This window comes from Miniopterus natalensis, chromosome 12 (genome assembly GCF_054644295.1).
Source record: "Miniopterus natalensis isolate mMinNat1 chromosome 12, mMinNat1.hap1, whole genome shotgun sequence".
Classification (NCBI taxonomy): domain Eukaryota; kingdom Metazoa; phylum Chordata; class Mammalia; order Chiroptera; family Miniopteridae; genus Miniopterus; species Miniopterus natalensis.
The window spans coordinates 46,390,174-46,404,163 of record NC_142092.1 but is presented as its reverse complement, the minus strand read 5'-3'; the positions used below and the strand labels follow the sequence as shown (position 1 = coordinate 46,404,163).

At 46.7% G+C, this 13,990-nt stretch overlaps 1 protein-coding gene across 2 annotated transcripts in view; it reads left to right on the top strand.

Moving 5' to 3' along the window:
- Positions 1-13,990, top strand: part of B4GALT1 (beta-1,4-galactosyltransferase 1) — a 51,256-nt gene that overhangs the window by 17,310 nt on the left and 19,956 nt on the right. For both annotated transcript variants that reach the window (XM_016222981.2, XM_016222980.2), the window contains exon 2: positions 10,617-10,852. In XM_016222981.2, coding sequence (XP_016078467.1) covers positions 10,617-10,852 — 236 coding nt within the window. The remainder of the gene's footprint in view (positions 1-10,616; positions 10,853-13,990) is intronic.

Genomic DNA, 13,990 nt, shown 5'->3' with positions numbered 1-13,990 from the left:
GCCTCTTAAAGTGTAAGGCCCACATGCAAGTGTTATTCATATATTCAGCAAAATATATTGTAGACCTACTGTGTGTTAAGCACTGTGCTATCACTGACAAGGTTCAGAGGTTATGAAACTTGCCTATGGCTTTTCAGAAGTGGCACAGGGATTTTATTTTTATTTATTTTTTAAATCCTCACCCGAGGATATGTTTTTATTGATTTAAGAGAGGGAGAGAGAGAAACATCAATCGGTTGCCTCTCATTCACTCCCTGATCAGGGATTGAACTTGCAACCTAGGTATGTGCCCTAACTGGGAATTGAACCCACAACCTTTCGGTGTATGGGACGACACTCCAACCGAGCCATCCAGCCAGGACAAGAAGTGGCACAGGGATTTGAACCCTGGCCTGTGACTTCTTCCTACCATGCTGCTTCCCATGGAAATTGCATTTGCTTCCTATAGAACTGTTTGCCAAATTTCTATATGTTTTCTAACAAATGACCTAAGAAGGTGCAGAATGAAGTGTTCTCCCCCAGCATCCTGAGGAGGGGAAAGTAATCAGAAAAGCAATGAAGGTAAATGTGGCTCCTGCCATCCTGGGCTTGGACTTCTCAAGTGGCGGGCCCTGGGCTTACCAGTTGGTGACTCTCTCTAGGCTGCCATTGGAGGCCTCAGAGGAGGCAGAGTTGGGGAACTGCCTCAGCCTGGAGGGGAAAGTCTTAAAATAAAAAATACCAGACTGTCATTCTAATCCTTTCTGAGAAGTTCAAATAATTCCTTGCAGAAGTGCTCTAGTTCTAAGAGGAGAGAGATATAGCAAGGTCTTCCTGGGCTGTCATAGGATTTCCAGGCAAGTCGGCCTCCTGAGCCTTTCCTGGTAGTGATAACTGATATCTGTGGGCAGGCGCAGTTTCCACAAGTTCCAGCAGAGGAAGAGAGGGAGGGAGGGAGGGAGGGAGGGAGGGAGGGAGGGAGGGAGGGAGGGAGGGAGGGAGGGAGGGAGGCTGGGTGAGGAGGAAATCTGTTTTTGGGCCGGGACCAAACAAAGCAGAAATCCCTCCTGGGACAATTTTCCCCAGTGGACAAACACTGGGAAGCCTGTTTACCAGGCTTCAAAAGACTGTGATCCCCAACAGTTTCTTGACCTCAGGGCCTTGCATCTCTGTGGTTACACTGCAGGTGAAAACCTTTTTGGAGGGGGGGGGGGGTGGATAAATGATGAGGGAAAAAGACTTGACTTTGGATGGTGAACACACAATACAATATACAGATGATGTATTATAGAATTGTACACTTGAAACCTATATAATTTTATTAACCAATGTCACTCCAATAAATTAAATAAAAAAACTTTTTTAATGGAAAAGAAAAGAAAATTTTTTTGGTTCACCCCAGGACAGAAGTGTACTGCATGCCTCCAGTTCTGGGACCTCCAGAGGTTTCTCAGTACTCTCTCCTTGATTCTCCTGCCTTAGAAGTCAGGAGCTGCGACCTTGTATGGTATAGAAATGTGCTTGAGGAGGGTTTAGGTCAGTGATGCCAAATAAGATTCACTTTTATGCTTCCTGGGGTCATTTGGTAGCTCCTGGAGCCCTAGATTGAGAAGGATTCTGAGAGAATCCCCATGGGCACAGATTAGGGAGAATAGAGGGGCATGTGTGCTACAATTTGCTGTCCACTGTAGATACATCCATGAACATGAGAGCCCTAAACGATTAATAAGGGGAAGATAAGGGTGGTTTGCAGGGGTGGGGGGTGGGGCAGCAATGCAAGAATGTCCTTGAGGAAGTGTGTCAGTCTCTCTGGACTTCAGTTTCAAACTTATGTGTGTAACTGTGGGGCTGAAACATAATTCTCAAGGTCCTTCCAGCCCTGGTCTGCCAGGATTCTTCCGTGTTCTGGTTCAAGGAGGATCCAGATCCTTGAAGCTGATGGAATCTGACCATGACTTTGCTTCCTTAGGTTTAGACCTTGATGCCCTTGGTAACAGGACCCTGGACGGAGTGACCACCTAAGGCTTTCCTGGTGATCTCACAACCCATACCAGACTTTGAGCTTTGGGGTTATTCTCTTAAGGAACAAGTGGTATTTGGTGAAGCATCTGTTTGATGTGTCAGTGTGAGGTTTAGGTGAGGAAGTGCAACATTTTCATTAGGCAGTCCACTGCCACAAAGTTTCGAATTGTAGGCCTAGAACCTGCAGGAAACTTAATTTAAAATTGAGGGTGGGGGGTGTGCCCGTTGATCACAAATCAGGAGCTATGCCTGGAAATGAAAGGTATCTTAAGAGCCCAGAAAGGGGAGTGTTTTTGCCCTTGGTTGCCTTGGTTGTAGGTGTGTAGTAGGGTAACAACCTAGATTTTCAAGCGTTAAGGGCAAGAAGCCGCCCTGCTCTGTTAGCTCCACTTCTTAACTTGTAGTTGAACACATGCTGTGTGGACCAATGAGTGTTTGGATGCTGCTCTGCCAGTAACTGTCTCAAGTACAAAAAGGAAGGGCATGGCATCCAACCCCTGCCGTCATGGAGATGAGGGAGCAAGCAGGGTGCCCTCATCCTGAAGAGCTCAATGTTGTATCAGAAGTGGTGGGTTGGGCATCTGGAGCAGGAACCAATTGGCCTGAGGAGCTTGAGCTTTGAAGAGAAGATGACATTTGCTTTGAACTTTGAAGGATTGTTGTGTTACCAATTGTTAGCTTTTGCAAAGGTTTTTGAGATAGCTTATAAGAAAGCACACCATAAAAAGGACCAATCAATATAAATAAAATCAGAAATAGAGAAAATGTAACTTAAAAAGTTAAGACCAGGGAAGAGTTAAAATGTAGATATTCAGACCATATGGCCTATTATAGTTAGGATGTTTGTCCCTTTATAAAAGCCACAAGTGAATCGTGTTCTCTTACATGACATAATTGTCAGAAAGGAGAAGTACACACTAGTTTCTGAGTGGAAATTGTTTTTCTTGGTACCTCACTCTTAGAGCTTCATGGGATGGGATAGAGCTGGTGGTTAATGAGTGAACCTATAAATCAGCGTTTCTCCAAATGTAATCTCTCTCTCTCTCTCTCCCCCTTCCATTCTCTGAAAAGCAATGGAAAAAATATTCTCGGGTGATGATAAAAAAAAATTACTTAGAATGCTTGTTAAAATGCAGAGTCCTGGCCCCCAGCCTGAGGCTTACCAAATCAGAAGCTCTGGTAAGTAGGACCCAGGAATCTGCAGTTTGAGAACCTCTGCTATAGATGGAAAGCTCACCAGTGTTTTGAAAGCAAATACAGTAGCAAGAGAGAGTGCTTGGCCTTTGTTTGAAGGTTGGGTGGGAATTTATAATGGGGGAGAGAGCAGGGCACAAGAAAGGCCGTTTTCACTGAGGTTGGTGATCCATTGCTGGTCAGGTTATTTTCAGGTCATGTTCTGGAAGCCCTACAAAGTGTGGCAGTTTGGGCACATGGCAGGGCTACTCCTGAGCAGAGATGGATGGAGGAGCAACTGGCCCCACTGTGCCCGATTTGTCCAGCTTCCCCTTGGCCACCTGGGCTCTACTCTGCAGACCTCCTCTGGCAGGCACCTTTTATCTTTTGAGCAAATACTCTGTTTTTCTCTGTGCCCCCAAATGCAGGGTTTTGAGACCACAGATGTGCTCTGCTTCCTGTTGAAAAAGCGTTTCTTTCCCTGGGGTCTAATAGTGGCTCGGAGAGTGAAATGGCAGAAAGAACTGGGGGTGTTGAAATTGCATTCTATGTGTGGTGCACCTGAAGCATATCAGGTCAGCATTAGAAATAGATTATTTCTGTTTTCTGGTCACTGAGTAGTATGTTTTGAAATCTTCATTTTGTAAGACACTTCCTTATTGGGAGAGGGATGAAGGAGGAGGTCACATTTCTTGTCCTTCAGTTATATTTTAAAATATTTATTGTTTAATTTTAAGGATATAACCAAAGGGATACAGAAAAATAGCATGAACATCTGGTTTAAGAAATAAATCTTTTCCAGTACTTTTGAAGCCTTCATGAGTTAGATTTTAAAACTCAATGAGAAATGGTTAACATGAGACTTGAGAAGTCCCCTCTGGTGGCTCTCTCTCTCCATGCTCTTCCATCAAGTTTTCTTGAGGTTTCTTGAAATCTGCTTTGTTGCTTGCACCAGTGGCAGGGGAGCAGGAAGCATAGCTGTGCGCCATCCATTCAGCTAAGATTTATTGGTGTAAAGATAGCAGCGGACTGAGTGGAAGCTACACCGACACTCTCCCAGGACCAAACTGGAATTACAACTAAAATATAGAAAAACCATCCTGAATAATCAACTCCAACTGAAGATGAGCTGGAGAGCACCCTCATAACCAAGGACCTAAAGTAAGGACCGCATAGAGACTGGTAGGAAGTGTGGAGGTATGAGAGAGCTGGCTGGGCTCCCACAGGCAGCAGCTGAAGGTCTGGAGGGATATCAAAGCTGTGCGGGATTCCCACTGAGGACTCTGGGGTTTAAACCCCAGGCTGGGCTTCCCAGCCAAGAGCACCAGAACTGAGAAAGGTGCCCACATAACATCTGTCTGTGAAAAGCAGCTGGGTTTCTGTCGGCCAGGGAGAGATGGCTGGAAATGCAGACACCCTCTTAAAGAGCAAACACGCAAAGTGTCATGTGCAGCCACTCACCTTGGGCTCCAGCAGAGGGACGGCAGAGTGGACTGGATCTGTGTGAGGAGAATCTAGGGTTGTGGGCTCTGGAAATAGAAATCAGACGGCACCGTCTAGATTCCTGTGTGGAGTCATTGCCCCATACTGCAGAAGATATGTTTCTCAGGCAGACATTTTACTGATTATGCCTGGGGGGAAGCAATCACCCCACCCTGTTGGAAAGCCTCTTGCCCGACCCTGTTGAGTTTCTCTAGCCTGAGGGTCATTAAGAGAATCAGATTAATCAGCCTGCAGGCAGAAGCAGGCCTCCAAGTGCTTTGAGTCTTTGCTCGATCTGCTTCTGGACCCAGGCCTTGGAAAAGCAGACTTTGGTGTGCATCTTGGTCCTGTCCAAACGCACCCAGTCCCAACAGAGGGGATCTCAAGCTGTGGGCTGTTGATAGCTCCAAACAGGGTATTCAAGGTGGGTTACAAACAGCATCTGACATTGGCCTGCACCAGAGACCTTCCAAAAAGACTGAGAGTCCTATGGGCCTACTTAATACATAGAAACAAACCCAAATAGGCGGCCAAAATGCGGAGACAAAAAAACAAGCCTCAAATGAAAGACAAGAGAAGTCTCCAGAAAAAGAGCTAAATGAAATGGAGATAAGCAATCAATCAGATATAGAGTTCAGAATACTGATTGTAAGGATGCTCAACAGCATGAAAAAAAAATATGGAAACTGGAGGAAATTAAGAATGACATAGAAATAAAGAATACATTGGAAGGAATAAACAGCAGATTAGAGGAAGCTGAGGATTGGATCAGTGAATTAGAAGACAGGGTAGAAAAAAATCACTCAATCAGAGATCCAAAAAAACCCCACAAAAAACAGGAGGACAGTCTAAGGGAGCTATGGGACAACATGAAATATAACAATATTTGCATTGTGGGAGTACCAGAAGGGAAGAGAATAAGCAAGGGATAGAGAATTTGTTTGAAGAAATAATAGCAGAAAACTTCCCTAACCTGGTGAAGGAAAAAGTCACACAAGTTCAGGAGGCACAGAGAGTCCCAAGCAAGAAGAATCCAAAGATTTATTGGTGTACTCTGGGTCCATGGCAGCCAAGTGGACACTCACAATTCTGTGTGATAAGCTCCTGGAGAGGAGCTAAGGGGCACAGTTCAGGCAGCTGCTTCTCTGCAAAGCTTTCCTTGACTTCCTTCGCCTGCCCCAGATTGACTCCCCTTCCTTTGTGCCATGTTAGCTGTTCTCACCACCGTCACCCTCACCATCTTTGTCTGCTTTACTGGCCCATCCCCCTCCACACCATGGGCAAAGACCTCCTCTTAACTCATCCTCGTTGCTGCATACCCGACACCAGCTGGCACATGGTATGAGCTGACCTGGTGCATGTTTGAATGGATGTGGTGCTGTGAGTACTTGCGGTGGAGAAAGAGTAAGAACCAACCTTGAGTGGTCCCAGAAGGCTTCCTAGGGGTGGTGATATTTGTTTTGTTTTGTTTTTTAAAGAATAGTTTATTGGTTTTAAGAGAGAGAAGAAGGGAGAAGAGAGAAACATCAATGTGAGAGCACAATATTGATCAGCTGTCTCCTGCATACCCTCTACCGGGGATCGAGCCCACAACCTGGGCATGTTCCCTGGCCAGGAGTTGAGCCAGCAACCTTTTGGTGCATGGGATGACACCTAGCCAACTGAGCCACACCTGCCAGGGTGGTGATGTTTGAGCCCAGGCCAGGCAGCTGTTGGGTTGGTGATAGGTCCTTGGATAACTCTAGAGAGCTTCTCTTCTCTGAAGGACCAGAGAGAAGGTTTGGGATGAGGCTTGTACAATAGATGGTGCTTCTCATTTCCAGTGGAAGGGGCCATAGGGGACACCATGAATTCATGCAACCAATGCAAACAGTTGTCATTCCCAAGCCTGGGTATTTGGTAGTGCCTGGCTCAAAGAGGGGCTATGCTGTGTACTGTCAGGACTGAGGCCTGGCCCAGGAAGATGTTCTAGCGTCCCAACCTGTAGAACCACAAAGCTCTGGGCATTGCCTAGTCCCAGAGATCCCAAATATTTGAAACAGGGGCTTGACCGATGGCTGCCAATCCAGCATCAAAATTAAAAAAAAAAAAAAAATCCATCATCAAAATCAAGCATGATCGTTTTATAAAAGAAAGGACATTTTAACATTTAAAGAGTAAAAAGCACTGAATCCTAGAGGAAAGGGCATTCTGACATTGGTTACATTTTGCTAATGAAGAACCACCTACATTCTCCTAACTATTGCCATTTGTCTGAGCTGGTGAAACATTGTCACAATCCAGCTTCTGAGCAAGGCTTGTGTCTTGAACTACTGGCTGATCAGTTGGGAACGAGTGAACTAGATGTTCCATCCTGTTTTGCTGAGACTAGAGGATTGAACTAGTGGTTTAGCTAACGTGAAAGTGAGGCCGGGTGTCTGTGCTGGGTTGGCTCTAGATTAGCAGGGCTTGCCGTGCTGAGCAAGGGAACAGTGGAATTTGTCTGAGTTGAGCTCACACATTGAAGTTATTGAGTGACTTACACGCAAGGCCATGACCTAGACTCCCAGCTGAGAGGCCCACGTGGCAGGGCTTTAGCTGGGGGAGCCAAGGACAGGCTCACATCTGCTCATCTGCTTACGTAACCCTCCTTCCCAGCTTCCAGAGCCAAGAAAACACACAAGCCAGCCCAGCAGGGCCGAGGGCCTGTGGTAGCACACACCATGCGCCTCACAGCAAGGGAGCCTTGGCTTAGCATGAGGATTGTCATGAAACCCTCAGCCCTTTGCTTCCTCTCTTCAGCTCTCCCTGAGGCCTCCAGCAGTGGCTCTGAAATCTGGCAACAGGTCTGCAAGGTTCTGGGCAGAGTTGGTCACTGCTGTCCTAGAGTCTGAGCTCTGAATTTTCTCACTGGGACACAGCCCGGCATGCAGCAGACAGGATGGTGTGCAGGACACTCATGAAGGCACTGGGTCCAAGAAGGCATTCAGCTCCAGGTCTGGAGCTGCCACTGCCTGCCACGTGCTATCCACTCTCAGGTGGGATCTGCAGGATTCTCAGAGCTGTGGAGGCTTCACAGAGAGAAGGTGGGGTAGGAATTCCCATATTAGTCAAGGAGGGCAGATCTGGGGTCAGTGTACTATCAATGTGTTGGAGACAAGATGGGGGCTGTGAGGGGGTTGCAAAGAGGAACAGGAGACTGAGAAGATTCTGTTCAGTGATAAAGCTCTAGGTGAGCCATTGGAGGAGCCTGGGGGGCGGGGGTTGGTAAGAGTTCTCCTGGGGCAGGTTGAGTTCCAGTCCCTGCAGTTTACAAATAGGGAACCAGTATCCTAAGAGCACATGGTACTTGCCTAAAGATAGATCATCCAGCAAGTCACTGTCAGAGCTAAACCAGCAGGGCCCAGGCATCCTCTCTCTTGTCCTAGAAACTTTGGGACCACCTTTCTGGAACTCCTGAAGGGGCAAAATTAAGACCAGCCTGCAGGTGTCTGCTTTAGGACCTAGGCAGACCAAGCGTGAATTCTTGTTTTCTGGGCTGGTTTCCGAAAGTATGAGTAAGTTGGTAGGGTGACAATCCAGACGCCTCCTGGGTTCCTGAAAATGGGGTTATGTTTAGCAGTATCTTGAGAAGCAAAGGTGCAACAGGGCTGGGGCTTTGCAGATGTTGTGGGGCCTTATGAAGTGAGAAGAGCCCAGCCACGGATCTTTTTTCATGTTTTTCACAAGTGCACTGTGCAGCAGGGCCTCCCAGAAGGCTTTGCTGGGGGCTGGGGAGTCAAGCAGTTCAGGCCTGCCAGGCCCTGTCTGGAAGGGCTGCCTCCAGGACCTGTGAGCTGAAGGAGAGCCTGAGGACTTCCTTGCCTGAAAGCCCCAAGACTTGTGAAGACGGGAGGTTCATCTCCCCTTTGCCCAACTTGGCCAAACAGAATCGCCTAGGCTCCTTGTTAATTATCCACCTAGGTCCTTCCCAAGTCAGGCTCTAGAGGGGCCTGAGATTCCATATTTTTACAGATTGCCTCAGGTGATTCTGATGGTAGGTTTGAGGAAAAAATGATCCAGGGTTACCCCTTACTTAGTCCTAGAGTATAAAGCCTATACTCACCTGAGGGCATCCTGGGAGATTGGAGCTGGGTCAGCTGGCAATCAGGTGAGGGAGGTACATGGCCAGAGGGGCCACAGGGCTTTGGAGCCCTGAGGGTTCCCTTCCTTCCCCAGGGGATCTGCAGTCTGACCTCTGTGGTGGTGAAGAAAGGAAAAGGGCAAGGCCAGATTGGGGCTTTGCTTTTAAGATTCTGGCCTGTCTCTCAATATAAAGTTTGCTGCTGGAAGAAAGAGGGAAGGGCTTTTCTGGCAAAGAGAAAAGTGTGGTCATAGGCCTGGTTCATAAGAATAGGGAGGGGGGCACAGGGTGGCACAGCCTTAGAGCCATTGGAGGTTTTTAGTGGGAAAGTAATGATCAGAGCTGTGTCTCAAGAAAATTAACGGGAACAGGTCCCGTGATGATGGAACTGGGTCAGCACTGGAGGGGACTGGGGAGGGGAGAGGAGGAGATGGTGAGTTTGCACCTGTGGACAGGCAGGAGGGGCAAGAGTCACAGCTTTTCTCAGTCGTTTTGGGTGAGTGATCTCTGAGGACAGGGGTGCTTGAAGAGCCACGTTATTGATAAATAGGGTGACAGAGGGCTGCACACTGGTTTTCACTGGCATGTTTTAGGTGAACCTGCTCTGAGTTTGTGGTCAGTGTTCTCACCTCTGCTCTATAGGTTCCTTCCTTTGTTCTTGTGACTGGTTTGCTTCACAAGGGAAGCTAGGTACATTGGAGTATCCGTTCTCAAACTGTGTCCCCTGATGAAATGGCTGTGTGGCCCAGTAAGTTTGGGAGATGGTGGGTTAAAGTGAAGATGATTTTTTGATTGCACAACTTCTCAGAGCCTTTGGTGTATGTCCCCGGACTTTCCAGAAGCAGGATTTAGTAGGCAGGGTTCCTACTCTCATTTGACCAGAGGGCATGTTCTTCCATTGAGCATCTTGCTGGGATTACTGTTTCCTGGAACCCATTTTGAGAAAGTCTGTCCTATAGGGACTACTGGGGGCCTGGGTTCAAGTCATGACTCTGTCCCCAATTCCCTGTGTGCCCCTGGGCCAGTCATCTTTCTTCTGCCCTCACCATCTGTGCTGCATGAGTCCCCAGCACCCCTCTGTTAGCTCCACCTGTTTCTTTTTAGAAGACAAGGTCTAAAAATCCACATTTTATCAGTTTTCCATCTAAGCCAAACAGCTCTCTTACAAACTTATTTTTCTCATCCTGAGCCATGTTCTTCCAGGCCAGAAACTTTGCATAATCATCCCTGACTTTTCCTCCCTTCTCCCCTCTCCTCTCAGTCTCCTCTTGGGTCTCATTTCCTTCAGTCCTGCCTGTCAAGTTTGTTTCATCTGTGCATCAACCCGTGAGAAATGGGTTGCTCATGACCCTCCTTGCTGCCTTCTGATTTTCTCAATACTGACCTTTCCAACACACACATACCCCTTTCTTTAACCAGGCTGAGTTCAGAGAGAACTTGTCCACAGCCACACTCGCTGGGAGGTAGCTGGCTGAGCTAGGTCTGAACCTCAGGATTTCTGAGAAAATGCTTTCTTCTCCATGCTCTCTGATCCTTACAGCAGCCTGTCAGGAAGTCAGAGCAGGAATTGCTCCGTTTCCATTTTACAGTTGAGAATCAAGGGGTCTGAAGGGACTGTGTCCGGCATAGGTGAGTGCTTCTTAGGGGAACCTGCCATCCAGGTGTGCCTGGTCTGAGGAGTTTCCTGGGATGGTTGGTCACTGTCGTGCTAGACATGGTACCTAGTGCTGGGCACAGGTGCCTTGTCCATGCCCACGCTGCCTCTCAGGAAGAGCTGTCTCCTGCGGCTTGGCCACCTGACATTCCAGTGAAGCAGTGAGTCGGGTGGCCTACTAACTCCTCCCCTCTACCCCTCTAGTTGGCCCCATGCAGATCGAGTTTAAAGTGCCTGTGGACCTGATACTTCTGGAGAAACAGAACCCTGAGGTGAAGATGGGTGGTCGCTACGCCCCCAAGGACTGCATCTCTCCTCACAAGGTGGCCATTATCATTCCGTTTCGCAACCGTCACGAGCACCTTAAGTATTGGCTGTATTACTTGCACCCAATCCTGCAACGTCAGCAGTTGGACTATGGCATCTATGTTATCAATCAGGTGAGTTCTGGGAAGATGGAGTGAAGGAGGAAATGGGTGTGTGTGTGCTGTAAATACGGGAATAGTGAGGTGGGGAAGGAAAGGAAGTAATTTCCTAGATATCTGACATTTTACAACTCAATCACTACCACCCTCCTTATCTTAATTAGTGTAAATAGGCTAAATGCCATACAGTGTGATTGCTTATTGCTTTTTGTGAGGGAAATTGCTGGAATGTTCTGTTTTGTTTTATTGGAAGTAGCCTTCCAACAAAGTTGAGAAAAAAAGCACTTTCCAAGTAAAGCACTGATTATTTCCTGTCTCAGGGTGGCTGTGTGTTTTCCTTTTAAAAAATACCCATTTCGCTGGTTGAATGTCGACCCATGAATCAGGAAGTCAGGGTTCAGTTCCCGGTCAGGGCACGTGCCTGGGTTGTGGACTCCATCCCCAGTGGGGGCCATGCAGGAAGCAGCCGATCAGTGATTCTCATGGTTGATGTTTCTATCTTTCTCTCCCTCTATCTTCCTCTCTCTGAAATCAATAAGAAAATATTATAAATAAATAAGTAAATAAATAAATAAATAAATATACCCATTTGGAGTCAGACTTTTACGCCACTTCAAATTTATCTGGTTTTACTGCTTCTGGGGTACTCACAGGAGACAATGCCCTTAGTTCAGGCCTGATTGCCAGGTCCCAGCAAAAGTTTGGGGAAGTCTTATTTGTGGGCCACTGAACATCATGTGGACAGAGCTGAGTCTGAGAAAAGAGAGCTTCTCTCTGTGTATCTGATCCATGTGGGTTTAAGGAAACTGTTGAAGACATGTCAGCCTTCAGCACCATGACCTGGAGAAATCAGATTGATCTGTGAGGCAGTATTGTTGTAATAACTGCTTATTTCCAGTCTGTTTGAGGAGCATTATTATTTTTCCAAAGTATAACTTTGATATGTCAAGTTTATTTTGAATACTTAAGTTCATATCTTTAGCCTATAACCTTCTAGGTGCAATATCGCATCTAACTTATCCGTATACCAAATTTCGTGAAATTGATCTGAAGAGACAGAGTATACCCATTTCTAAAAGGCTGAATGTCCATTTTATTTCAAGATAAATTCTGAATCTGCTTGAGGTAGTAAGGTTGTTGGTAGTTGACAGCTTCCATCAAAGTTGAGGGACTTTGTGTGCTTCCCCTTGGGCCAGAAGGGAAGCTGACAACAGCAGTGTGTCTATCAAGCATTTCCGAGGACTGCTGTGCATAGTGCTGTACCAAATACTGCACAGAGATTCTAAAGAAGTGTAAGGTTCCTGTTCTACCTGTCCCAAAGCTTCCATTCCCTCTTATGGCAAATGGACCTTTTCAGGAAACAATTTGTTAACAATCCCAAATAGCATATGATTGGATGGTGGCTCCCAAATGCTCTGGAAGCTCAGGAAGGAGAGAGCAATGGCCTGGAAGAACCAGAATAAAAACTGGATTCTAAAGGCTGGAGGGAGACATGGGCATCTCAGCTGGAGCCAGTTCATGGGAACTTTAAGGAAGAAAGCAGCCTTGCATGTTCTTGGAGAGAGAGATGACCATTGGGTAGGAAGGCAGCAGAAGTTGTAGGGTCAGATGTTGGAGCTGAGTCTGTCAGGCAAGAAAGAGCAGAACAGCCCCTTTTCAAGGGAACTGAAGTTCAAGGTCGGGACAGCAGATGGCGGGCAGACCCCTTAGGTGGGGTTGTTTGATTCCTTTGGACAAGTGAGGCACGGACCATTCCCCCGAGAAAATCTATAAGCAAGATAGCTGTGAGAAAATCTATAAGCAAGATAGCTGTGGTTCACTCACCTTAGAAGAACGTTGGAGAATGTAAGAGAGAGCAAGTAAATACCAGGCCACTGCAGTCCAACAAGTATTTGTTTAAGAACAACACTGTCATCAAGGAAACCTTGTCTGATGCCAATGAGCACATGTTGATCATGGCAAGATTCAGGAGCCCATTATTTAAGCAGTGGCAGTGAGTGCCTGGAAGAAGAAGCCACTATCACCAGGAGCCAGTAGGAATTACTAAAAACAAGCCATGCCAGCTGCCTCTTCTTCCTCTCTTTGATAATTAGTATACCAGTAGATGAGTGAAACACTAGATGCAATGTTGTCCTATCTTACTCATCAGGGCCTTTGATGGCCTCCCACAAATCTTCCTGAGCTGTAGGGAGACAACTGTGGTCTGGATTACATCTAAGTTACATTAAAATATATACTTGCATTACCAGCTGGTATGGCACAGTGGCTGAGCGTCATCAACTTGTGAACCAGGAGGTTATGGTTTGATTCCTGGTCAGGGCTGGATTCGGTCCCCAGGAGGGAGCGTGCAGGAGATCAATCAATGACTCATCATTGATGTTTCTATCTCTCTCTCCCTCTCCTTTCCTCTCAAATCAATAAAAAAAAGAATTAAAAAAAATAAATACATACACTAGCGTAAAAGAGAGTTAGCGATGATGCTGAGTTTCTGAATTTAGGTGACCAAGGTCAAGGAAGGCTAGAGGGGGAGATACCAATGTATAGATATGTCAAATTTTAGGTGAATATAAGACTTCCCTGTTCAATTATAAAGTCAAAACCAGTGAAATTTAGCCACTGTCTTAAATTCCTATGACATAATTTATATAGATAATCCTCATGTTTCAAACAACAGATTTCTGAATGTCCTATACCAGCTATATGCTCCTGGCTGCCCCAGTCCTGGCAGAAAAGCTAAGCAAGCCAGCATGGACCTGTGGCACTGTTGGGCTGGCTAACACTGGACGCTGCCTAAGTCGGGACTTTTCTCAGTGTGCTTTCCAACATGGAGACCTGAGGCCAGGTGCCTTGCAGGAGTGCTGGCTTGAACAGTGTAAAGCAGGGCTCAGTCCTGCAGAGCCTTCAGTATACTGTGTTCATTATAGCCTCCAGAAGTCTCAGCACGCCTTGTTTCCTGAACTTGTTTGACTGGAGAACGGTTTTCGAAGAACCATCTCAAGTAATGAATGTTCTGTGGGTCACATTTGGTAGAAAGGGGGAAGCCCCCCCACCTCTACTTTCTCTAGGATACTGAGAACCCCTATTCTCCCTCCCTTTCTTATATTTCCCACTTGTAACTCAGCGTCGGAAATACTTCATTTCTAGTTTTTCAAA